Source organism: Sceloporus undulatus, chromosome 9 (assembly GCF_019175285.1).
Source record: "Sceloporus undulatus isolate JIND9_A2432 ecotype Alabama chromosome 9, SceUnd_v1.1, whole genome shotgun sequence".
Taxonomy (NCBI): domain Eukaryota; kingdom Metazoa; phylum Chordata; class Lepidosauria; order Squamata; family Phrynosomatidae; genus Sceloporus; species Sceloporus undulatus.
In genome coordinates this window covers 32,658,003-32,685,097 of record NC_056530.1, presented here as the reverse complement: position 1 = coordinate 32,685,097, position 27,095 = coordinate 32,658,003, and the positions used below count along the sequence as shown (strand labels likewise).

The 27,095-nt window shown below is 42.2% G+C and overlaps 1 protein-coding gene across 1 annotated transcript; it reads left to right on the top strand.

The window, feature by feature from the left end:
- The first annotated feature begins 56 nt into the window (after positions 1-56).
- On the top strand, positions 57-27,095 carry NXF1 (nuclear RNA export factor 1). The gene is made up of 21 exons (XM_042440716.1): positions 57-230; positions 4,990-5,224; positions 7,670-7,811; positions 8,712-8,795; positions 9,348-9,452; positions 9,826-9,906; positions 11,710-11,779; positions 12,307-12,395; positions 13,548-13,655; positions 13,755-13,864; positions 16,245-16,281; positions 16,385-16,453; positions 16,656-16,711; positions 17,474-17,575; positions 19,011-19,069; positions 20,551-20,666; positions 21,519-21,561; positions 21,657-21,729; positions 22,613-22,795; positions 22,930-22,990; positions 26,331-27,095. Exons 1-21 carry the CDS (start codon positions 197-199, stop codon positions 26,367-26,369), a joined length of 1,896 nt encoding a protein of 631 aa, XP_042296650.1. The 5' UTR covers positions 57-196; the 3' UTR covers positions 26,370-27,095.

Sequence of the window (27,095 nt, the reverse complement as noted above, 5' to 3'; positions counted from 1 at the left end):
GCTCAGAGGGGCGCATACGTAACGCGTCACACTTCCGGGGCGTCGCTGACGTCAGCGCGTCGGAGTTTGGAGCATGCGCAGTGCGTCTTCGTCGTGAGGGTGGTGGGCGCTCGACGTTTGTGTCTCTAGCTCCGACTGTTCGTTCCGAAAGGAGAAGCGTCGAGCGGAGGAACTCGTGAGGAGGTCGTCTCCCTCGATGGCGGACGGAGGAGGGAAAGGAGGCTACAGCGGTGAGGGACGGAGGAGGAGGAGGAGGAGGAGGCGGCGGCGGCCTCGCGGAGACCAAGCGGGAGGGGACTGGCAGCCATGGGGGAGGGGAGGAGGAGGAGGAGGCCGGGATTGGCGCCCGCACTAGGAACACTAACCCACTTGGGCACCGCCTTGAGGGCCACGGCTCCGTGCCAGAGGATTCTGGGACATGTAGTTGTTGAGGCGCCGCAGCTCCCTCTAGAGCAGGGTCCCCAGCCTTTGGGCCTCCCCCAGATGGTTTTTGGGACTTCAGTTCCCAGAAGCCCTCCGTCAATAGCCTCATTGTTCCCCCGGTCAGTAGAGGGCCATAGGTGGACTACCACTTATGGGCAGGCCTTCCCCAATGTTTCCCTATGGGCAGATATTCACCTATTGTTCTCTATGGGCAAATATTCCCCAATGTATCCCTATAAGCTTGTATTCCCCAATGCTTCCCTATGGGCAAATATTCCACTACTGTATTGTTTTCTATGGGCAACTATGCCCCAATGTTTCCCTATGGGCAGATATTCCCCAATGATTCTCTATGGGCAAGTATGGTTTCCCTATGGGCAAGTACTGTCATTGGTTTTAGTATTTCCCAAGAAAACCTTGCCAAAAAACCCTCACAACTGAGTCTCAAAGGAACTTGGGATTGAGTCCCCAAGAACTACAAAGCCATGGCCAAAGTCACACTCTCTCAGCCTCAAACGATGACCAGGGCAAGAGATGGACTAAAACCAATGACAGTCCTTGCCCATAGGGAAGCCATACTTGTTAATAGAGAACTACTGGGGAACACTCGCCCATAGAGAATCATCGGAAGATACTTGCCCAATGGTTCACTAGCACTGGTTCTCAACCTTTGGGTGTCCTCCACGTGTTTTTGGGACTTCAATTCCCAGAAGCCCCCCAGTCAGTAGGCTCATTGTTCAGGGATTCTGGGAGTTGAAGTCTCAAAAAAATCTCTAGAGGACCAAAGGTTGGGAGCCATTGCTCTAGAGGACATCCTTTTAAATGTCGAAACAGGGCTGCCTTGCAGGGTCAGCCAGATGTCCTCCGTTCCAACCTTTCGGTCCAGATGGAATTCCCAAATGCCCTCCGCTTTGACTAAGAAGCATGGATTTATATGTGTATGAGCCTTTTTAGCTTTCTTTAGCTCATGTCTTATATTGAGCCTAAGGAGCATGCATTTATATTTATGTGAGCTTTTTTTGGGCTTTCTTATGGTTATGTCCTTCTTTCCCTCTGCTTTTTGGCCCTAAACAAGGAGGTTTTCTTCCTGCAAAGGAGGACATGGCACCCCCAAAATGTAAACAATGGTCCCCAAACTGTGCCCTTTAAGAGACTTTGGACATCGGCTCCCAGAAGCCTCAGCCGTGTTGGCCAGTGGTCTGGGATTCTGGGAGCTGAAGTCCAAAATCCCTTTAAAGGTCACAGTTTAAGGAGCACTGATTTCTGTGAAGAAACCCTCACAGAAATATGAATTCATGCTTCTTAGGGTTGAAATGGAGGATGTTTTGGAATTCCTCCTGGACAGAAGGTTTTGTTTCTTTTGTGTATTATTTATTTATTTATTTATTTACGGTATTTATATTATTATTTTTAATTAGACGGTTCCCTGCCTTCAGGCTTACAATCTAAAATGACAGACACAAAAGGAGAAGGGAATGGTGGTGGGGAAGGGATCAGGTCCAGCAGTTCTTCCCTCCCTCTGAGGCCTGGACCAAGGCAGATGGATTGGAGGGAGGGCTCTGCTTCTTAATCTAGGCCAGGCCAGATGGAGCTGGGCCTGCATCCCAAAACCTGTTATAGTTTAACAATTAGAGCTTCACATAGTAAAAACAATGTAAAATTACAAACATTAAAACCACAATAAGAAGGTTGAAAGGTAGGTCAGGTCCTGGAAAAGGAGGACGTTCAGTCACTTTGCTATCAGGTCACCTTTTAACCTTCTCTTCTCCAGGCTAAACATATATATCTCCCTAAGCCTCTCCTCATAGGGCTTCATGATTTCCAAACCTTCCACCATTTCAGTTGCTCTCACAGAATCATAGAGCTGGAAGAGATCTCTAGGACCATCCAGTCCAACCCAATTCTGCCATGCAGGAACTCACAATGCATCCCCAACAGATGGCCATCCAGCCTCTCTTTAAAGACCTCTAAGGAAGGAGACTCCACTACACTCTGAGGAAGGAGTATGAAGTTCCTTCTAATGTTGAGGTGGAATCTTTTCCTGTAGCTTCCATCCATTGCTCCATGCCCTGTTCTCCAGAGCAGCAGAAAACAAGCTTGCTCCATCCTCAATATGACACCCCTTCAAATTCTTAAATAAGGCTATCATATTACCTCTTAACCTCCTCTTCTCCAGGGTAAACATCCCCAGCTCCCTAATTCTCTCTTCATAAGGCATGGTTTCCAGACCCTTCACCATTTTGGTCACCTTCCTTTGGACACACTCCAGTTTCTCAACATCCTTTTTGAACTGTGGGCAAATCACATTCTCTCAGCCTCAGGGGAAGGCAATGGCAAACCTCCTCTGAACAAATCTTGCCAAGAAAGCCCCATAATTTGTTGTTGTTCACCACCTTTGAATCAACCTCATTCTTCCTCTTTGTCTACTGCCCTCCGCCTTCCCCAGCATCATTGTCTTTTCTTCTTTTTTGTCTTGTATGTAGGTTTTATTTAATTCCTTACATCTTACATAAACAAGCAAACTTACAAACCTACACACTTAAATACCTTCATCATACAGGACACTCATCCCTCCACATTCGCTGGGATTTGGGGTACAGGACCCTTGTGAATTTGGAAAAACCGCAAATAACAAAAACATATGTTTTAACCTGAGAGAACACCTGTCTAGGAATCTCTAGGTCATTCAGTGCGACTTTTGGTTAAAGTTGACCATAGAGTTGTGTTGGAGGACCTAGATATTCCTAGAGAGAATGTATTAATAAAATCCGCAACAAGTGTACTTGCATTTACTAGTAAAAGGACATCCTAATCCCTTCTTTCTGCATACAAATTAATATTTACCTCACTACTGTTTCTCTGCACATCTCATGGGCCTCATACAGACAGGCCAAAATAAAGCTGCTTTGGGTCACTTTGGAGGTATGCTGTTTAAATGATGCATGCATCCTAAGAGGCTGGAAGCCACGCCAAAGCCACACTTTAGTCCTAAGGACCAGAGCACAGCTTTGGCGCAGCTTCTGGACTCTTAGGATGCATGCATGCACAATTTAAACAGCATACCTCCAAAGTGACCCGAAGCAGCTTTATTTTGGCCTTTCTATATGGGGCCATTGTTACTCTTTCTGATTGAGGAATTAAGCATTATTGTCTTTTCTAATGAATTGTGCCTTCTCATGGTGTGGCTGAAGTATGACAGTCACCTTGGCTTCTAGACAGAGTTTAGGCTTGATCCATTCAAGGACCAATTTCTCTGTCTTTTTGGCAGTCCATAGTATCCTCAGCACTCTTCTCCAGCACCACATCTCAAAATATTTTGATTTTCTTCTTATCTGCTTTCTTCACTGCTTTTTTCATCTCTCACATCTAGACATCGGGTAGCCATATGTCGGAAATGACTTGAAGACACACAACATAGCGTAGCGATTAGAACACTGGAATACAACTCTGGAGACCAGGTTTCAGTTCCCAGTTTGGCCATTAAGCCCACTGGGTGACCTTGGGCAAGGTGCATTCTCTCAGCCTAACGGCAAGGCAGTGGCGCATCTCCTTTGAAGAAACTTGCTAAGAAAATCCCATGATAGGGTCATCATAAATCTTAGGGTCACCATAAGTCCGGAATGACTTGAATGATAGCAGCAACAGTTAGCGGTCAATCTGCTGATGATGTCTCTACAAAAATACCATTGGCTTCTTGTTTTGACGGTTGCAGTTTGGGTTCGGCCATTGTGCCAAATTGAATTCGAGATTCAAATTCTTGTTTGGCAAACGGATTAGCGAATGAAATTTTAAAAAGCCAAGGTATCCTCTGACTGTTAGGACATTCTGTGGAATGTTGCAGTTGTTGGTGTATCCAAGGGGTGTTTGTGGTTCTTAGGTAGAGAATTATAGGGCCTCCACAATCTGCAATCCCCAGGATTCCATAGTAATGTCCATTAAAGTGGAATCAAATGCTAAATATGTCTAGTTTGAAAGGGCCAAAAGGAGAATTTATAATGGTGTCCAGTTGAACATTTTAAGAGAAAGAGTCATGTCAGAATGTTGTTGCAGAGAAAATTCTTCAGTCTCTTTTGGTCACTTGGAGGAGCCCTGATGAATCAAAGCAAAGGCAAATCTTGTCCAAATTACACTGCAGAAATAACCCAGTTTGAAACTGCTTTAACTGCCCTGGCTCAGTGCTAGGAATTCTGAGAAGCTTTGCAAAACAGCCCTCTCTGTCAGAGACCTCTGGTGCCACAATAAACTACAGTTCCCAGGATTCCCTAGCACTGAGCCAGGGCAGTTAAAGCAGTTTGAAACTGAATGATATATGCTATCCGCTGTGTGTTTTGGACCCTAGTCCAATATTCAGTTATGGTTTACCAGGTGCCTCTGGGAAGCAGGGCCTGAAAGCAACAGCATCCGCCTGTTCATGTTCTCTAGCAATTGACATACAGAGGCTCATTATCTCTGAAACTGGATGTGTCAGGTGTGGTTGTTTGTTTGGTTGCTTTGTCTACGATCTTTTACATAAGTGACCTGCCTGGTGACTGCCTCCTGATGGTTTAGTTTGTCATCCTTGTGTAGAACATGATGATCGTGTGGGTGGAGGAGGAGGTGGAGGAGGTGGCGGCGGTGGCAACAGAGGCTTCCCTGGACGGAGGAGAAAAGGCCGGGGGCCCTTCCGAGGAAAAATGTACAGTGAAACGAACCACCATCAGCGGAATTGGAGCAGTGCAGGTCCTGGTCCTCACAACTGGCTGGAGGAAGAGGATGGAGATGTTCTCATGAGCGATGCACATGATGTGCTGCGATCCCGCTAGTGAGTAAAATGTTCTGTTGGCAATAAGTAGATGTGGTTCAGCCTGACGGCAGGTTACTGCTACTCACCCCCAGTTTCCTTTTTGTGTGTGTGTGTCAAAGTAACATATTTCAAGAGGAGATGCCAAAAAACACACTAAATATAAATAAAGTTTGGGGTGTGTCGCTTTTCCTTTTCTGTACCTGACTGTCATTTTCATGTAAAACTCAAAATTATTGTGCATCCTTGTCAGATTATTAGGGATGCTTGAAGATTTGGGTAGTCCATGTTCCAGAGTGAACTCACACTTGACAAATCTTGCAATGTGTAGGTTGGGCCTGGCCTACTTCAGAAGACACATTCCTATATGAATTCTGTATGACAGTTTGTGAGCCGTTTTTTACCCCTTTCCACGTTTTTCTTCCATTGAATCCGGCTGTTTGGAGCAGCTGGAAATGGAAATGGCTTAGGAAGCACAAATGATGATCATGTGCCATCCCTCTTTTTTTTTTTAATTATTATTATTATTATTATAGTTTATTTCTTTAGTGCTGTAAATGTACACAGCGCTTTCCCTCTTAGCATCAAGGAAAGCGATTGTCTACCCATACAATGTCCTTTTGAGGAATATTACATTATACTGTACAATCCCATCTGAGCTGTTCTGGTGCCATTTCAACCCTCATGTACCTCTTCTGCTTATTGCTGTCCAGGTGGCTAGATCCCAGTAAAAAAAGGCGAAAGAGGTTAAAATGTACCTTTCAGACTGCCATGCAAAATATACAGTGGGTTTTTTCCTTCTCAAAACACGTTTTTACAAAAATCTGCTTGTAGAAAGATGACAGGCTAGACTATTAAGCCATCAAAAGTGAAACTAAAAATCAGGTTTAGACAAACTGCTACCAACACTAGGAAAGAAAAATTCATTATTTTCTTGTTGAAGATAATTTTAAAAAAGAGTGGGTTTTAAAAAAAACAATTGTCCCAGTCTGTAAAGAAAAGGAAAAAAATCTGTGACATTTTTTATGAGTAAGCTATCTGTGTTTGCAATTTTTCACAAGTCTTCTAACCTCAAAAGAGGTTTCTGCAATTCTTCCAGGTAAGGTAAGTCAACAGTCTTTTAGTTTGTCATTTGTTTAAAGAGAGGGGGCAAATAAATGAATACGCTCATGGTGTGTTGAGTGTTGGACCAAGAATCCAGGAAAACAAAGTACAAATCCTCACTCAGCCATAGAAACCCACTGGGTAATCTGGGGCCACAATTTCTCAGTCTAAGGAGAAGGCCATGTTAAAGCTCCTCTGAATGAATCTTGCCTATTCAGTCGACTTGAAGACACACAGCAACAAAGAGGCAATATGGTCACATGTTGATCCACCTGAAGACGTGGTGTTGAACCCTATTTTTAATGCTATGCTTCATGATGTCACTAAATCGGTATTTAATGTTACTTTATAAGTTCTTCCATATAATAGTAAGAATAAGGTGGGGTTGTAGTGAGCCTTGCTTGCCTAACCAGGTTCAGGTTTTCAGCTGTGACAGGAGAGAGAGTGTGTGTGTGTTTTGCATTTTCCAAAATGAAAAACTAGAGCTATCTGACTTACTTGCTCATATAATACTTAACTGGATGAAAAATTGATGAAGTTGAAAAAAGACAATAGGAATTCATTATTCACAATTTGGAAAAAGGAGTAGAATGCTAATTGATCTATATTATTAGGAAAGTTTGAGTGGATAATTATCACTGTACTCTCTGTGCAGCATTCTTTGATTGCTGCAAGGAGGAATCCACACAGTTTGAGTTACATCCATCACCTCATTCTCATTTACAAAAAAGTGGTTTGCAATCTGAATCAATGGATCAGTCTGACAGCAGAGCGTGGTTTCCACTACATTTGCCCCAATTGCATTTCCCCCCCTATAAAATAACCCACTTGTGGTTCATATTCACGAATGAATCAGTTAAAAATGGACCCGCTCCAGCTGGCCGAAGGGCAAATTTAAATCGATTCCGATCAGCATCTGATTCACATTTGCACAGAATCAATTTATCCAAAAAGATGTGGAAAACAGCGTCAAAAAGATGCAAGTTAAATGTGTCTAGCGCGTGGCCCCTCTCACTGAATTGGTTTAGCAATTCAATTTAGGTGGGAACCAGGTCATTTGAACCAATTCAAACCGAATTGCGATCCGGTTTAAAAGGTAGTGGGAATGAGGCCCAGACAAAGGCAGGGAATCATATGGCCTAAAGCTTTGCTGACAGATTACTTCTTGTGGCCTCTCCTTCCAGTTTTCTTCCACTTGCACTGTTGTCAAAGCAGTTAATACTACTTCGTTGTCCAGACAGCTACCCTGTGAAGTCGAATAACATGTTAATCTGCAAGCCTATTCATTGAGCAGAATCTTGGGGTTTGCATATTGGAATTAAATACGTTGTGTATGCTTTATACCATTTTCCTATTCTTTAGCACTCCTTATGGACAGCGTCCAAACCGACCAGATCGGGGAAGTCTAAGCAATGTTAATCTCACAGTGAGACGGAATCTGAATATTCCCGACCGGAATGTTCCCAGGAATACCGCCAACAAGCAGTCCTGGTATAAGATTACGGTGAGTCATATATGGAAAGGAGATGAAAGCGGAAGTAGGGAGGGATAGTGATAACAATCCAATAAAGTGCATTTTCAAAAAATCAAAGACAGTACAATAAAAAATAAGAACATATAAACTCTGAACCAAGAGCTAGAATTAAAATACATTAAGTTGAGTCCTACTTTAAGTGCTGTCTAAATTTTTTAAAAATCATCACCTGACAGCAAAAGTGTATTGGAAGAAAAGGCTATGTAGGTCTCCATAGAGAAGACAATGCCACAGTTTAAATGCAACACTTGAAAACTTCCTTCCCTGTGTTTTTGCCTGATGTGACATGAGTTTTGGCTGACTGAGGAATACCTCTCTGGAATTTACTGATCACTAGGGCAGGCTGAAACAGGAAAACCCTTTCCTTTGGGTAACCTGACCCCTCCAAGCCATTACGGGTTTTACAGGTAATTGATAGCACCTTTGATTTGGATGCAGAAACAAACCAGGCACCAGTGTATCTGTACTGAGGAATTATGTGCTCCCTGGACAATAGTCTGTCTGCATGGTGGTAGGACTTTTTAAACAAGGAGCTTTCCACTGCCTCTTTTGGGCTCAGTGAAACAATGTGGCCTTGTCATGATACAGTATTCCCATTTTTCACTTTACCCACTTGTCTCCCTCTGTTAGATATAATAAATCTGAGAGGTTAGGGATTGAGGATATAGGTGGTGGATCTCACGACCCCCTTGAATGTTCCAGGTTTAAGGTTCAACCCTTCTAGTGTAGGAGAAAAATTCTTCCCTTTCATGTATTAAAAAAAATCTAAGTGGCTGATGAACTCAGTTATAAACTAATTTTCTTTAAAACCTTATTATTACTGATTTAGATGTGCTGGAGTTAACTGTCTCCTCTGTCATCGTTTTTCAGATTCCCTATGGAAGGAAATATGAGAAGGCCTGGTTGATAAATGCCATTCAGAACTTGTGCACCATCCCCTTCAGCCCAGTAGAGGTAAGGTGAAGCATGAGCATGTTCTTTCCAGTTTTTTCCTTTTTTTTCCAGACCCCCCCCCCCCCCCCCCGAAGCCACTGTGTTTGATGTGTCTAGATTTCTACACCAGCATTTTGCAAACTGTGATAGGCCCTTTGGATATATTGAACTATACCTCCAATCATCCCTGTTCAGCATGAGGGTGATGGGAGTTGTCATCCAACAAAACTGGTCAGCTGTGGAAGCCAGCCATGCACCAATTGGCAAGAGGAGACGATATATAGCATTCTCTACCTCTCTCTTCTTCAGTCAGTATTTTGCCAGTGATGTTCTGAGGAGAATGCTCTAAGAGGGTTAGAACATGCTGATGGGGACAGAAGTTCTATCTTTTATGGCGTCCCCTTTAACTAACATTGTTGTGGCAGTCATGGCTGGTGGAAAGTTGTTCTCTTTCTCCAACCCACATCAAATAATTCAAGCAACATATGCTAGGGCTCCATAGCTTTTAAAGTTAGGTTCCTCCTCTGTTTTTTTAAAGCTATTTCACACTAATCAGTTTGTTTCCCTTCACAGTTTCACTATGCCAGTAATCGAGTACTGTTTTACGTGGACGAAGCTGCTGTGGCCAATGCCCTCAAACAGGCATCAAGGAGGATTGTTGCACCAGATGGCTACAAGGTTTGTTTGTCATTTGCCCTGAAGGGCAGGGTGGTGAGAACAGTAAGGAAGAGTTAAAGCAATGGTTCTCAACCTTTGGGCCTCCAGATGTTTTGGACTTCAATTCCCAGAAGTCCCAGTCAGTATTCTCATTGTTTAGGAATTCTGGGAGTTGAAGTCTCGAAAATCTAGAGGACCAGTTGTTGGGAGCCACTGGGTTAGAGAAAGCAGGTTCAGAACAGTGGAATGTTAGTGGACAGTTTCAGATTTGACCCATTATTACCCTTTCCTTGTCCTGTAGCAAGATTGGCATCCTTGTCTTGGGCAGAGTTCCCTTTGCTGGCTTAACCTGCAACATCTTGTCACCACAGCCTCATGTTGTCCATTGTTTCAGGTGGTGCTAATCGTGAACCCGTGCCCTCCGCCCGCGAGTGTCTATCGTGATCTAAAACCAGAGGAAAATGAGCAACTGAAGGTGAGTACAATGTGTTGGAGCTCTGCTTTTATCATTCCATTTGCTAGTCAGCCTTATGTTCCTAAATTGGGATGTATTAAGTGCTTTCTGTGAGCCTGTCTTAAAGAGTTTCAAAGAGTTTGGGTATTCTGTATTTGGGTCTTGTGTATTTATGTGCTCTTCTCTCCTCCATCAGCTTTGTTGTTTTGGTGGGGGTCGTCCTCCCCCCCCCCCAAATTCTCAATATTCATTAATTCTGTTTTGTTTTGTTTTTCATTCACACTTTCAAAACTGCCAGCAATCTGGACCGCTTGATAGCAAAATTACTGATCAAAACAGATTAGAGGAAGGTTGACCCAGAATCTAAGAGGATTCTGATGCTGGGGGGCAATGGAAAGGTTCACAGGGGAAAAGTCTGGTGGGGTGGAGGCAATAATGTGTTCATGAAATGTAGTTGAGAGATGGAGAAAATGAAAAATTTTAAGATTTCCAGAATTTACAGTAATATGAGGGGGGGGGGGGACTTAAAAAATGCAACGTTAGCATCCTTTACAGACTGGAAGTTATTTTCTTACTTTCAGGAATATAACACATTATATTTGGCATAAAAGTATCTTGTTTGATATATTAAAGTATAATTTATTCTGGGGAGGAAATTACAAATCGAATTGACTGAAGTGTTTTTACAAATGGAGCTAAAGGGTCCTGAACTACAGTATAAGGAAGATCTTCACTTTTGTCAGTTTATGAATTCTTCCTGTGTTGATTTATGTATTTGCAAATATGTATAAACTGTTTGAATTCAAAAATTTCAAAGACAGATGTATTGGGGCAAGATAATATGTACATAACATACAAATAAATATACATTATTTATGAGGTCCAAAACATAGTGGTTGGTAGGACTAAATGGGGACTGCTCAAATAACTGTGGTTTTAGTGACTAGGAATAGTTTGGATACATGGAAGTTTTCCACTTTGAATCTGAAGCATTCTGGACCAGCTGCAGTTTCCATAGCACTCTAAGGGCAGACCTACATAAAATACATGCAATAGCCTTGAGGTTGCCAATGTATGGATCACAGAATGTAAAGCATTCCTGTCCAAGTGCACCCACAACTAGCATAACAGCCAAAGTTGATAAAAAGCACTGTAAACCACTAATGTCACTTGAGCCTCCAGGATTGTGAGGAAAAGAAATAGATCCCTTTGGGGAAAAATAAGTGGACTGAATCTGACAGCCTCCCTCAGCAGAGTTTGGAAGAAGTAACCTGCCTCATTCTTTCATACCTCTCTGGCTGCAAGGGACTGAAGTAAAAAACAAAAAGGCAGCTTTAGGTTACAAACTAAAGAACTTTACTAATTGCTTTTAGAATGCACATATGCTTGAAGCACCTACCTCCTAATTAACTAATGAAAAGGTTAGGTAAAAAGATCTCCAGTGAACTTAAAACTAACGAATCATCTTAAAGCTGAAGACAAAGGAAAGAGAAAGGAAGAGATAGAAAAGGGGGAGTTTTTATATGACCACTGACCCTACTGTTTCCACAGGTCCCATGGTCTGGTTGCTTACATACACACAGTGTTTATGAACATGCATTCAATATATAGAAGAGCAAATGGGGAAGCCTGAGCTATAGAACTCAGAATATGTATAGTCATGCAATGTAAAATCTTCGGTTGGTCTAAATGAAAAGAGGGGTAAGAGTTGATTTTTCAACAAGGATGAAGTGAGACTCGGTCTTTCATTTGTGTTGAGAAAGGAAGAGCGTTTTCCTGCTTTAGCTTCTGTTTCATTATTTGACGTTTTCTTTCTGCTTGCAGCTTTGCATGAGTAAAAGATATGATGGTTCCCAGCAGGCTTTGGATTTGAAGAATATTCATGCAGATTCAGGTGAATCATGATACCTGTTTTCTTTTTTTTTCATTGCTGGGGATGCTTTTCTAGAAAACTAGAATTAAGATTGGTGTTATCCTTCATTTAGAATGGGTAAGCAAAACACAGTCTATTAGCCCCATGGTTTTGTGGCCTCTAGGGTTAGTAGCATGAAATTTTGGTAACTTGACAGTAAAATAAAGGCTCCTCAAGTGCCTTATTCTAGCAAGAAAATTTGATTTTGGAAGTTGGAAGTAGTTTCCCCACAACATTTCATTGCTGTGCGCCTTGAAGTACAGCTTGCAGTGGGATCCAGGGGCCCAGAATTTCCTGTGGAGCCACTGAAGTTCCCATCCTCTGACTTTAGAGTGAACACCTAAGGGTAGAGAAAACAGAATAATCCCTCCCTTGACTCAGAATTTACTTTTCTTAGGGCAAAGATCTTGTCCTAGACTCCTGTTGAAGACACCATCTTGTCTGTGATGGGTTTCTGGGGGCATATGGCTAGGAAGAAGTAAAATTAATACTACTTTTTTGTTCTTCAGATCTAGTAGCACAAAACATTGACATGGTGTTGAGTCGCCGATCCTGCATGGTAGCTGTGCTGGAGATCATTCAAGAGAACATCCCTGAGGTCAGCTGTTTTCCTTCCTTCCTTCTTTACATTCCACCTAATGCTTTGGGGTTGCTAGTCTTCTCAAATGTCAAGCTAAAAAGTTCCCATTTAAAGAATATAGGCCTATTCAGAATTGATGTGACCAATGAATAAGTCGAGGGTAAAACTTAGGGAAATCTAACAAATTATGTAAAGGAGGAAGCAAAGGAAAACAATGCCGAAGAACTTACAAAATTCCAGCAGGCATAACTGTTTGTGTTCACACTACAGGCTGGGTGGATGAGAGAATAGAGGTGATTAGTATTTCCAGTACAGATTACATTCTTGTCTTTCAGTAAGAGTTAAAAGTACAGTACTCACATTGACCCGTGGATAAGGCCACTCGAGTTTTTTGGATCATTTTTTGACCTAAATTTCTAGACTTATACATGAGTATATACAGTAGTTTCTAAAATTGATGATCTTACATGGTTGGGCATTATTGAAACAGAATCTTGAAACAGAGAATGGCTTTGGGTTTGATCCAGCATTATAGCTCTTATGTTTTCTCCTTGAGACATGCTGGAATGTTTCAGTTTTCCCCTGGGAGGGCAGATCTCAGGACAGACAAGCTGGGAAGGGTATGTGTGCCAACCCCACTGCTTTCCCGGTCCTCCTGGGAAAGAGGGGATGGATCCATCTGCCCTCCCTTTTCCAAGGTGGATGGGCGCCTGGGCAAGGCAGGCAACCATCTGCTTGGGAAAGAGAAGGGGAACCAGTTAAAGGGACTGGAGGACTGGGGAGGAAAAGAGGAGTGTGCACACCTGCTCCTCTTCCTTCACCCTCCCTCCCTTTAAGTGGCTTCCCAATTTGGGGGGGGGGTTATTTGTGGTTGTTCCCACATTTACAGGGGTTTTGCGCCCCTAACCCCCGCAAATGTGGAGGATCGAGTGTAGTACTGGAGTTTTTTTCAGACTGGTTTTTAAAATCATTTTTATCTGTATGTTTTCAATTGTTTATAAATGTTCTTCATGATTTAATTCCAATTTAATTTTGATCTGTGCTTTTAAAGTGCATTTTAATTGTAAGCTTTCTTGAGTCTCGTTTTTCTAGTGGCGATGATGGTGAGATAACAGATTTTTTTCCTTCCTTCTATTCCCTGCCTTGTCTCTGTTTTCCTCACCTTTATAGCTCCTTTCTTTGAACCTGAGTGAGAACAAGCTCTATCGGCTGGATGATATGGCTGACCTGCCCATGAAGGCTCCCAACCTGAAGATCCTCAATTTATCTGGCAACCAAGTGAGCCCTGTTATGTTCACCAGTTCAGATTGATCCTCTCTTTTGAAAAATGACCACTCTTTTACTCAAGTCTCTGTCCCTCTCTCTTATTCCATTCAGTTGAAGTCAGAACGTGAGCTTGACAGGTTGAAAGGCTTGAAGCTTGAAGAACTGTGGCTGGACAGCAACCCACTGTGTGATAACTTCCGGGACCAGTCCACCTACATCAGGTGAGGTGCAGTTCAAGACTGCCTTAACTGACTGGACTGACACATTCTATCCTAAGTTTGGTCCCATCTTACTCAGAGGACAGCGAGACACAATGAAGATGTTCCAGCTACTTGTCAGGAGACAATCCCCTACATAGTTGTGCCTGGTTGATTGATTTGTTGCCATCTGCCTTTGCCATGGCAACTTTTCTTTGAGCTTGCCCAAAATACGCTCTGCATCCCTGATTCTGATTTGTGATACTTGTGACCACAGTTTCACTTCCCCAAATATTAGCATTAGCATTATCAAGTTGTTAGCTATTTTTTTGGTTCTTTTTTTCAAGTGATCTCCTATATACTACCATCCTGCTTCCCAGTCTGCTCTGCTGTTCCTCTCATAAAATCTTGCTGTTTCTTCCTCTTCCCCTGCTATTTCTTGTCCTCTCTTTCATTTCACCCTCTGCTCTCTGCCTTCAGGCTCTAGGGACCTCTGGATGTACAGCCTTTTCCATCCTCTTCAGTTCCCCTTTTACACACCACCACTCATCCTGTTCAAGTTTGCCTTGCTCTGCCAACTTGATGTGGCCTTACCTTTCTCATTTGTACTGAGAGTGCTCTCATGCCATACCAGAAGGTAACATATTGCTCAGAGGCACAGAAAGCATATATTTTGGAATTCAACTCAACCTGCGAAATCCTGAGGTACCTGTGGATGATGCCTTTGGCCTTACAGATGGCTGGTTAGCCAATGACGGGTAAGATTCCTTGTGAGAGGAACAACCTAAGACAGGCACAGTCACACAGTGGCCAGACAAGCCCTTCCACCTGCTTCCGGGGAAGATGGCAGACAAGGCAAAAGTACCTCATTTATATGGTTGTTTGTCAGCAGGGTACATTTGAACAGCCTTAGTTATGTTTCCAGAGAGGAGACATTTATTTCTTGATGAGCAGAAGCAAAGATTGTGCTACCTCTGAGCTTGAGCAGAAGCAGATAGAAAGGAATAAACTTGTTGCATGCAGGTTATATGTCAGGTTATAAGTCTGAGGTCTTTTAGGCATGGACAAGGCACTTGTATCTCCTTAGGGTGGGTGTGAGAGGGGTGACACTGAGGATGGATGAGGCTGTACAATCAGTGTGAGGGGTTTCCTGGCCTTTTGTCTTCATTTCCCTTCAGTTTCTGGTGTCCTTTGCTTCTCACCCCAACTGTCTTCCACATTCATTAATTAGATTTGGGCCTTGATACAGGAACCCTCCCAAAGCTGTTTTAAGTTGGGCACCAGGAAGTTGGCTCCGCCATCTCCATGACTAGTGGGAGTTCTTGTCCATTCCCCCTACTTTCCTTCCCCTTCCCCTGGCCTCTGGCCACTGTGGAGCACTTCTATAAATGAGCCATGTGGGTGAGTATAAGCTCAGGTAAGTGTAGAAGGAACCCTTCAGCAGTGTGGCTTTTTGGCACATCTGCATCTCATGCTTATGAGCATGTGTAAAACTACAATGGGAGATGACAAGATTTAGACCGATTATTTTACTTAACTAATATTTTCTGCTCTGGTCCAAAACTGTAGTCTGTCAGATGCTAAATGGTGGAGCAGACTATCAGTGTTATTTTTGTTCTACAACAAGGAGCAGGACTTTAATAATGTAACTGATCTATACATCTTATATTCAGAACTGACTGGAAACGTGATGTAATATTTCTCTGTCCGATTCCAGTACATAGAGGAAAGAATATCAGCTTGCATCAGGCTGATATTCAGTATGGATTGTAGACGTTAATCTCAATATCAACTATATAAAATAAAGCCCCCAAAAGCCAAGCCTAATGCTCTGCTGTACAAAGCCAATTCACACTTGTTTAAAATGCTTGCGTGTGAATTTCTTAGGCTTTCAAAGAAGCATACAATTTGACAGCCTTTTAATGGGGCTTTCATTTAAAGATCCTGGTCAGTAGTGCCACCACTTTCTTAGCCTTATGTGATGCTTTTTAAATTTTTTACTTAGAAAGCCTAATTAAGGGAGATGAACAGTACCTGCTTATTGCAGAACTCTCCTTCTTTTTAAAAGATGTCCCATTTGGGAGTTGGCTGCTGTAGAATCCAGGCAGTGAGATGTTATAATGGCTAATCTATGGGCTTGCAGGGTAATAAACCCTCTTATTCTTGAGAGCGGTTGAATGAGCTTCTCACTCCAGTCCATTACCAGTATCCCGATTTTAAGGTCCAGAGGGGAGGCTGTTGGATTGGAGGAAGGTACAAGTGCCTAGTAATATGGGATTGAGTTAAGATAGTAATGGAGACCAAACGATAGGCCACCAAGGCAGGCAGGCAGGCTGGCCATGTACAGGGGCAGGAGGTCTCCTTGGGACACAAAACTGTTTCACTTCTTTTCCCTTTCTGACAGTGCCATCCGAGAACGGTTTCCAAAACTACTGAGACTGGTGAGTTGAGCTGTAGAAATGTCAAGTGGGAAGTTTGGTCATGAACTCACTGCTGTGCATTTGACATTGCGGATATATTACAAGTCTGCTTCTCCTTTCATAGGACGGTCATGAACTCCCTCCTCCTATCACTTTTGATGTTGAAACACCAACCACCCTCCCTCCAAGCAAGGTACAGAAACAAAGGTGGAAGGGAGAAAGGGCAGGTGTTGCTATCAAAGTGAGAAGGCTAGCACCTTCTGAGTTTTGGCCTTAGTAACTTTGCATGGTCTGGGTTCATTGAAGAGCAACAGTATGGGAAGACTTGGGAAATGTTTGGAAGGTTGAGGTGTGGACCAGGTTAACTGGCTTCTCTTTTTTATTCTCCTACTCAGGGCAGTTATTTTTGCTCTGAGGGCTTGAAAGTGCTAATTGTACAGTTTCTGCAACAGTAAGTATACAGCTGTTAAATCATGTTTTTGCATTAACTAGGTATTTTGTATTTGTAAAATATACTGTCTTCAGGTTGACAGTCTGAAGGACTAGATTCACACAGGAGGGTGAGCTCCATCTTTTTTCCTTCTTCCTGAGTGACTGTTTGGCTGTTTGCCCCATCCTACTTCGGTTGCAGTGGTGGCCTACTTCACACTTTTTGGCATAATCTCATTGTAAGTGAGTCTGTGTTTGGCTATACCACTACAGAATGAAAGTAGGGATGGCATACCATGCCCCTCAGTACAGAGAGAAGGGAGAAAATCCCCAAATATAAAAAAATAATGTTGGCAAGGAAGAGCACATGCTACCTTTCTATGTGAAGGAGCTTTTTGTCATATGGAGGTGTTTAATGTAGGAGCCAGTGTGGTGTTGTGGCTTGAGCGTTGTACTATCACTCTGGATAGCAGGGTTCAAATTCCAGCTCGGCCATAGAAACCCACTGGGTGACCTAGGGCAAGTCACACTCTCTCAGCCTCAGGGTGGCAATGGCAAACCCCTGCTGAAGAAATTTGCCAAGAAAACCATAGGTTGGAAATGAAGGCCCACAGCAACAGCGTAGTTTAGTGGATTCTCCTGCTTTTTCTCTGAAGTAATATAGCCTAGATATTTGATAGGTATACCACATCACTTAGAACTAAGTTTAAAGCAAATATACCTCCTTCCATCTTTTATTTATTGGATGAATTTTTACAAATGAAGTCTGTGTTTCCCCCTACAGATATTACACCATCTACGACTCTGGGGACCGGCAAGGGCTGTTGGATGCCTATCATGATGGAGCATGTTGCTCCTTGAGTATTCCTATAGCAAACCCTTGCAGGTATGTTGCTGCTTTTGTCTTCCTTGTTCTGAGCATTAGCACTATGTATGGCTTACATAATAGACTCTAGGTTTGGTATGGTATGGGGTAATGGTTTTGTAAACATAACTAAATAGTTTAGAGCAAACGGATATGTAGACCTCCATTCCCTACTGGCAGAGAAGGCCACCCAGGGAAGGCAAAGGATACAAGATGTAACTTAAGTCTTTTCCCTTTGATCCTTAGCTCCTCTGTGCAGTTCTTTTGCCTTGCTTTCCCCAAAACAGGCTCTCTGCTGTTTCCTGCCTATTTCTTCATGTTTTCTTTCTTTCCCTTTGTATTTCTTTGTTGCTACCAGCCCCACACCCTACAAAAAGCCTTTCAGTTCTTTCCTTTCTTTCTCTTCAAATGTGTTTTCCCCCTCCCTTCCTTTAGAAAGGCTTAAGCCATGTTCCTTTGTCACTCCTTAAACTGTCTTTTTCTTTGCTTCCTTTTGTTATTTATAGAGAATGAGAAGGTTTCTGGGGCATCAGGAAAACCCAATACCCCTCTTCTAGTCCCAGTCAGTAACTAAGCAGTCTATAGAGAGATCTTGTAGCACCTTTGAGACTAACGGAAAAGAGAGTGGCAGCATGAGCTTTCATAGACTTCAGTCTCCTTCCTCAGACGCATTTGGTGTATCTGGCTTCCATTCCACCAAATGCATCTGAGAAAGCAGACTGAAGTCTATGAAAGCTCATGCTGCCAATTTCTTTCTTTCAGTTAGTCTCAAAGGTGCTACAAGATCTCTCTATGTACTGATTCTGCAGACTAATACAGCTATATCTTTGAATTCTACCACTAGGGTAAGCATGTCCATGTTATGAGGGATGTCAGAGCCCTCTTACTGCCTCCTCCAGGAGCCATAAAGAGGCACATCCATTCATCTGCTTTGTTGTTGTGCCTGCCTTCTTCACAGCTGTGTGCCAGTAATGCTGCAGAGGTTATTGTATTAGGGACAAGCGCTTCTGTTTCCCCTATTGCTGAAGCTGCATCCACCAGAGCCGTCTGTGCTCTTCCTTGCCATCATGTGTCTCCCAACACATATAGAAACCCCGGTATGTCCCATTCTTGGATGGCTCCTCCTCATTACCAGAGAATGGTACATTGGGAACTTACTGTGAAGGTCCATTCTTGCCAAAGAGAAGGAGACGTCTCTCCCATCATGGTGGCAAGCTTTTTCTTTTTCTGGCACTTTCTTTCCATTTTTTGTTCTTTCCCTGGCTTTTCTATCGAACTGAACAATGGAGCTAGGGATTCAGTGGGGGGGGGGGATCAATCACTTGGTCTCTCGTCTTGCTTGGGCAGCAAAGGTTAACCCATTCTTGTAGGTATGTCATGATATTAAAAAGAAAAAAACGCCTGGGAAGTGTTCTAAGTGGGATGCTCAGGATTTTTGGTTTGTTTTTGCTTGCAGGAGCACTTTGGCTGACTACTTCAAAAGCAGCAGAAATGTGAAGAAACTGAAGGATCCACGTAAGCAATAGCATCTAACTGCAAAATAGTTGGGATGAGGAAGCAGATGGGTGCATAGCAGCAGAGTCTTAGGAAGTGCAGACTGCTGTTTGTATCATCCTTGACCACCAACATGCAGAATTTTCAAGTAGTTCTTTTTGATTGAGGGATTATGCTTCATGGCTGGGCTCTGCTCAGATCAAGGAAGAGAGATATACTCTTGAAAGGATTTGGGACAATAGGCAGGTTCACAAAAAGCTGTTTTGATTCCTTCATTTACAATTCCTCACAGTTCTTTGTGTTCCAAGTTGTGAAAAGGTCTGAAGAATGAGAAAGCTTTTTATGTCAACAAAGATTTGAAGTGGAAGGAGTAAGTGGCTCTCTTCACAGAGTCTGGAAAACATTCATTTCTATATTTTCATTATAATTCCTTGCTAAATGAGGGAAACAGAAACTGACCCTAGATTATATGGAATCAATTTGCCGTTTCATCTAGCCGAGTATTTTAAGAACTTGGCTGTTAATTAATCGTAGACTTTTACTAAAGCCAAATTTAATGCTTTTTTCATGTGAAATGCTGGATTTCCTAATGTCCCTTATACTACAAAGTTATGTCCTTGCAGTAACCAGGAAGTAGAATCTACAAAGTACATACTTTAGTCTTGTGAATTTCACAAGTAGGTTCAGCAACATATGATTAATCCATTAATAGCAAGCCTACCCTGACAATTGGCCCACTATTATGTCAGATTCTTATTAGAAGATCCGAATCCCAGTGTGACTTTGGTTGTGGCCAGTTTTTTGTCTTGAGGTGGTCAGGATTAGAAAACAATCAACTTCTGTATTGGGGAAAACGTTTGAAATAATCCTTATATTCCTAATTTCTTTTGTATGTTGTGAATCTGAACTCTCTGGGTCTCCAGATGGTAATAAAGTGTTGTTGTTGTTGTTATATCTAAACAATAATTGTTAAAAAAAGAAACAAAAGCACCACTTCAGGGTAAATATAGAACCCAGTAGAAACAAGCCTTACAAAACAAAAATAAACACTTTACTATTCATTTTACTACTACATTTTCCCCAACACACAAGTTGATTATTTTCTAATCTTGACCGCTTCAAGACAAAAAACTGATAACAACCAAAATCACACTGGGATTCTGGTCTTCTAATAAGGAGAGTGTTAAAAGGAGAGGAAGATGGAGCACCACATGAAGGAAGACCAGGTCCCTCATCTCAGCCGTTCTAATCCACTCTAATGATTAGCCAGAAAATAAAACTTGTAAAAGCCTATCTTGGGGCTTTGGCAAGTTTTTCCCCCTCCTCTGTGCCTTGCATAGTTATGGAGATCTGTTTCCTAACCACACAGTCTTCAATTGCTTTTGGAGGACATCTCCTTCATGGAGGAAGTGCTCCCTTCCAAAGATCTTAGTGTATCTCTGCCTTGGGCTGCTTTGGAAATAAACAGTGACCTTCTGTGCTGTCTACTCTTTACCCCCCAGACATGCGCTTCCGGCTTCTCAAGCACACAAAGCTGAGTGTTGTGGCTTTCCTCAGTGAGCTTCCCAAGACTCAACATGATATTAATTCCTTTGTGGTGGATGTCTGTGCACAAACGGTGAGTGAGAAGAAGGAACTAGCCAGTTACATACCCCCATCAGAGGAAAGCAGAATCCATGATTACACTCAGCCCTCCACATTTGCAGCTTTGACTTTTGTGGATTTGGTTGTTTGCATATTTCATTATTATGTTCTCTCTAGCAATCTCTAGGTCTTCCAGAGAAATTTTGCTGGCAGTTGACCATAGAGTTTCACTGGGGGACCTAAGGATTCCTAGAGAAAACACTTCTCTAGGTATTTGTAACATGATTCTGTGGTCAAATTCTGGCAGATGTTGACTACAGAATTTTGCTGGAGGACCTAGAAATTCCTAGAGAGGTGTTCTCTCATGTTAAAAAAGTACCGTTTATTTATTGCAGTTTTTTCATTTTCATGGGGGTCCTGTGCCCCTAACCCAAGCGAATGTGGAGGGACAAGTGTAACATATCTGGGTATTGGGGAGGGGGGTTGGCATCCCTTGCAGGTTGGTAGTTTGAAGCCTCCCTAGTTGCCCTCTTCCAGTGAGTCAAACTATGTGCCCTGAAACTCTTGGAATTCTGTAATGAGAAAAATTGAGTTCTGTAATAACCAATATATATCCCCCTTATGCAGCTCACTTTCAGATAAGCTGTGGACATAATTTTATTCCAGTAAGCTTTTGCAGAATTTCTTCCTTTCCATATCTTTTATACTGCTAATGTTGTTTTAGTCTTTTAAACCAAACCCGTTTCAATTGAACCAGTTGTAAATCATTCTTATCATGGTAAACTGCAGGTTACATATTTTGATGACAGATTCATTTAACATCTGTGAGAGTTACTTCCATAGGCCTCAGTAGTTTGAAAACCTTGGTGTCTTTTGTCAATTTCAGAACACACTGCTTTGTTTCACACTGAATGGGATTTTCAAGGACGGTGAGTATGCTCTCAATATCCCCTTTGTGCCAGATCCTGCAGTGCTGGCTATCTAGTGCATGTTCATAAAGTTCTGCTCTTTTTAAATTTTACAGTGGACAGCAAGTGTCGGGACTCGGTGCGAGCCTTCACCCGCGTATTCATCACTGTGCCTGTTGGCCACAATGGGTAAGGGAATGAACTTTAGACCAGTCCTGGGATCGCATGACACATGTGTCTGTAAAAGGACAGGTATTGCGAATTGCAGAAACAGTGTAATATTTATCGCAATAGGAGATGGCACCTGCCATGTTTTCAGGAGCTGGGGAAATCTATTGAAAGAACTCAGGTCTGGTGTTTGGCCCTAGTCATTGGTTCCTCTGAGTTATGTTTCACATCTATTGCAGGAATAGGTGCAGTTTGGATCTTAGTTTACTAGTGGCTTGGATTTTTGCAAAACAAAAAAGGCTCAACTAAGTGGGTCTCAGCTTTTCAGTGTCTGCAGAAAAGGCACCATCCAATTAGACACTTGAGTCTATAAGGAGGAAAATGACAGGTTGCTTTAACTTTTACCTGATTGTTGGGGCACACAAAGTTTAGGGAATAAAGACCATCAAGACTAAGATAAGTTCGTATCCTGGCTGGAATGGAATTCAAGTCCCCTAATTCCTGTACAGTCTAGTTGGCTTTATATAGGAACAGGGTCAGTTGGTCAAAGAACCTCTTACCAGAATATCTCATTTTTGCTCTGGTTTTAGAACCCATTTTCCAGAACACTGTTGTTGTTAATGTTTGAAGCACTTTTGGACATATCTGTAATCCACTTCTAGGCTACTTAGGACCTTGAAAAGCAGAAGTTGGTCTCTTTGTCGCTTCTCTTATGTACAGGAGGATCCTGCAGTGCTACAAGGGAAAGAAAGTTTCAGGAGAGCTGGGATATGTTAACTCATGTTTCTCAGTCTCCTGCCATATAATTCTGGCCATCACATCATCACCTTTCCCCCCTCAAGTTGGCTAGCTGAACAGCATTTGGGTTTGCATCCCGTTCAGTACCTCTTTCCTCCTCCCACAGGCTGTGCATTGTGAATGACCAGCTCTTCATTCGTAAGGCCACCAACATGGAAATCCGCAAAGCTTTTGTCATGCCAGCACCCACACCTTCTTCCAGCCCTGTACCCACACTCACAGCGGAACAACAGGAGATGTTGCAAAATTTCTCGCTACAGTCTGGAATGAACCTCGAGTGGTCTCAGAAGTGAGTAGGGGTCAGCCTGGAGGAGGAGGGGGGACTTAACCTGGTGTGGCAGGGAGGGAAAAGAATGGTTGTAAACTGAGAATAAGGAGATAACTCATGGCTTTGTGATCTGTTTCTCTCCTCCAACTGCCAAGGTGCCTTTTGGACAATGATTGGGACTATGCTAAAGCGGCCCATGCCTACGGCCAGCTCAAGGTGAGTGCCCTTCTACAGATTCACAGCCTACCTTCTTATACAGTTACACTGTCTCTCAAAGAAGAGTAGTTAAGATCTTCATGCTCATATTTGGCCTTGATTTGAGGGGATGTGGCTTATGAGGAAATGATGATCCATACTAGTTAATGGCCAGCACTGCAGTTGTACCAGATTTTGTTGGTGCAATGTGGTTTGGGCATATTCCTTGATACTGTTCAGTGACAACTGGTAGAAGTGATGGTTTACTAGTGCAAACAAATGAATAAGTCTGAAATGCTTGGCCTTCTTTCTGTAATGTGTTTGCATGTGTTGGGAGTTATTTGGAGTTGTGGGATCTGCTAGCAGGTTGCTAAAATGCAAGCTGTTTTTGCATTCCTCACAGTGTTGTTGGTTAGTATGGGAAGGAGATGTGTAGCAGGTCCTGTTTTAAGACAGGAGGTGGGACCTGTAATGCTTTGTCCTTCTATTGTTCCCTATTTTCACGAATAGGCATGATTTAGATAGAAGTCTAGAATTTTGCCATGGTTTAGGAAATTGAGGCATCCATCCACTTGAAATGGAACATTCCTAATTTTCATAATTACAAGATTTTCTGAAAATAAACTTGAGGAATGAGATAGATTGAAGAAGGCTCATTATCCATGATAGAAATGGAAACTCACATGGAGAGCCTCACTTCCTTGTTTCTCAGTCAAAAAGCTGCCACTGTCTTTGTCAGATTTAATATTTCAGACTTGGAATTGTATAATAAGGTGTATCTTTTTTACTCAGATAATTTGCAGCTATGGCCTAATTCAGATACTCCTCCTTGGGTAACCTTAAAATCAGTTTACTTTGGAAAGTCCTTTTGGATGGACTACTTTAAGTTCTTTTTATTTAGGGAAGAAAGGAGTAGTGCCTCCTGCAATTTCTGCTGTAGGGACGGACGGTTTGCATAGAATTTCATGTTAAATGACCCATGTAATCATGCTAAATTAACTCTATGGGATAATCCTGAAAAGTGTGAGACAGTCTTTTGTATTGGAATGAATTCACATTAAAAAGCTTCTGACATTACCAATATTGTGATCTACTTATTGACAACCCAAGACAATACTAAATGTTGTATTGTGGTTGTATTTATGATTTCAAAAATTGGTATCTATCTGGGTCATCAGCTTTGAATGCTTCTGCCACTCCTACTGTGCAGGAAGCATCAATCACATCCTCAAGAGAAACTCAAATGAATACATCTAGTTGGTAAATATCTGTTGGAAAGTACTAAAATTAATATTAGTAGGGCTAGATCGTCCGGTACAAGTAAACCAACAGAGGACTGCTCTCGCATTAGTGTCTGAAATTTATTTAGATTTAAAACTTCGGTTTAGCAAAAATGGATACTTCAGATATATTAGGCATCTTTACACTTATTTAGAAAGAAATTGTTCACCTCAGCTAAAAGTTGGCAATGTGTCATATGATATGGGCATGTTCTGTAGTTATCCTCTTAGGATGCATTAGGATATATTGCAACATTTCAATTTTGTATTTTAGAAAATCTTATTTTGGAGATACAGATATTCATTATACCCCTGAGATTTGGAATTTGTCTGGTTAGACCCTGTGTGCACTTTGTTGTTGTTAACTGCCATCAAGTTGACTTCGACTTTTGCCAACTCTTTGAATGATGCACCTCTAAGTCAGCCCTGGTCAGGTCTTGCAAACTCAGGCCTGTGGCTTCAATGACTGAGTTTATCCATCTGCAATGCATTCTTCCTATTTTCCTATTGTCTTCCATTTTGCCAAGTAGTATTCTTTTTTCTGGTGAATCTGGTCTTCTCATGATATATCCAGAGTGCAACAATCTCAGTTACTTTGGCTTTCCTGCCAGGGAGAGCCCAGTCCTGGTTAGCTCTAGCACCCATTTATTTTTCCTTATGGCAGTCCAGGGTATCTCCAGGACTCTCCTCCAATATTGCATCTAAAATGAGGTGATTTTCTTATCAGCCTTCTTCACTATCCAGCTTTCACAGCCATTCATAGAAATTGGAAATACAGTGGCATGGACGATCCTGGCTTTAGTATTCAATGATATATCTTTACACTTCAGGACCTTTCCTTCATAGCTGCCTTTTCCGAGTCTTCAGATTTCTAGACTGCATTCTCAATTTTCATTAATGACTGAGCCTAGGTATAGGAAATCTTTCACTGTCTCAATGTCAGCCTTGAAGTTATGTAAATCATCAGTGGTAACTATTTTTGTTTTCTTAATGTTCAGCTATAAACCTGCCTTTGCACTTTGTTCCTTGGCTTTCTTCTTTATTACTATTATTATTAACCTTTATTTATAAATAAATTCTTTCTAGTTGTTCCACGTCTTTGTTATTTTCTGCTAGTAGTATGGTGTGCGCTTACTGTTGCCCAGAGACTTATACTTCAGGGTATTTACTCTGTCCTTTCTTTCTTTTCTTCTACCTTTTCTTTCTTTGTAATCATCACATTCCTCTAAGCATTCACACATGCAGAACAACTTTCTGCAGAAGGAATTCTTATGTATGTACAACTGATACACACCATACAAAATGGAAACCTGTACTCTTGGGAAGATAGCTCAGATGGAGGCCATACGCGTTACAAAAATACTTTTGCAAGTACACTAATCCCTCCATTTTTGCAGCTTTGATTATTCACGGATTTGATTAATATGTTTTCTCTAGGAATATCTAGGTCCTCCAGTGCAACCCTATGATCAACTTTAACTAAAAGTTGCACTGAATGATCTAGATTCCTAAAGAGAATACTCTACTAGCCATTTGTAGCTCCTCATCCCTCCATATTTGTGGCTTTGATATTTGTGGGTTTGATTATTCATGGATTTGATTAATATCTATGTTCTCTCTAGAAATATCTAGGTCCTCCAGTGCAACTCTATGGTCAACTTTAACTACAGTTGCACTGAAAGACCTAGAGATTCCTAGAGAGAATACTCTACTAGGCATTTGTAGCTCCTCCAGTGCAGTTCTCTGGTCAGTGTCTGTTGGATGTTGACCACAGAGTTGCACTGGAGGACCTAGAGATTCCTAGAGAGGTGCCCTCTCAGGTAAAAACATAGTGTTTTTGTTATTTGCGGTTTTTCCATTCCATTCGCTAGGAGGTCTTGTGTCCCTAGCGAATGTGGAGGGACAAGTGTATTTGTGCCAGATGTCATAACCTACATAATGCTATAGTACGTCACACTGACATAAGGTAAGAAGGTTATTGAATGGATGAAGAGATCCCAGGTCCAGTTGAGAGCCTCATGTCCAGTCTGTATCCTTGAAGAAGGATGGTTCACTATTTATTCATTTTCTTCCTTCAACAGGCTGAGCAGAAGATTCCAGAAGTGGCGTTCATCCACTGAACATTGTCCTCACTTCTCCGGCCAGCATTTTATTTTGAGATGCTGATTTTGTAAATAAAGTTTTCTCCGTGTAAATTAAAGAGACTCCCACCCTGTTGGATTAGGAAGACTGTAAGCCATGCCTTTCACCATTGGGATCGAGGCAAAGGCTAGGACAGACTCGATGAAGAGGCAGCATCTCCCACCTCTGGTGACAGAAGAACTGCGGTGTAAATCTTTTTTATGAGGACAGAATTGACCCTTTGTGGGGATATGGAGCCCTAAGAGGGAAGGGTCTCCGTCCTTGTATCCCCCCCCTCCCCGAAAGTTAATTTGGAAATATTTCTTTTGATATTGTTATCTGTTTAGTTGTCTGCAGAAGCTGTCTGAAGTGTCATGTTTTGTACACTTAGATTAAGAAAGGGCCAGCCTTCCCCAATGCCAAAGAAGCTGGCTGTGGTGGGCAAGGCAGCCAACCTTAAGCCAGAAACACTGGGTTTCCTAGTCCTAGGTTGCCTCTGAAGCTTTTCAAAAGGGGGCATATGGGGTTCCAGGTGACTGGTTTCCAGAGCTCTTATGGGACATTGGTTCAGCCTCTTCCCAATTCCTAGAAATCTGCTATTGCTTATCACTGAAGTGAGAGCCGGCATAAAGTTGGCATCCTCAGCAGGCAGTGGCTTCTGTGTGTCTCTTCCACTTCTAGTTCTTGAAAACACTGTGCTTAGTAAAATTGTTATTAAAATCCTA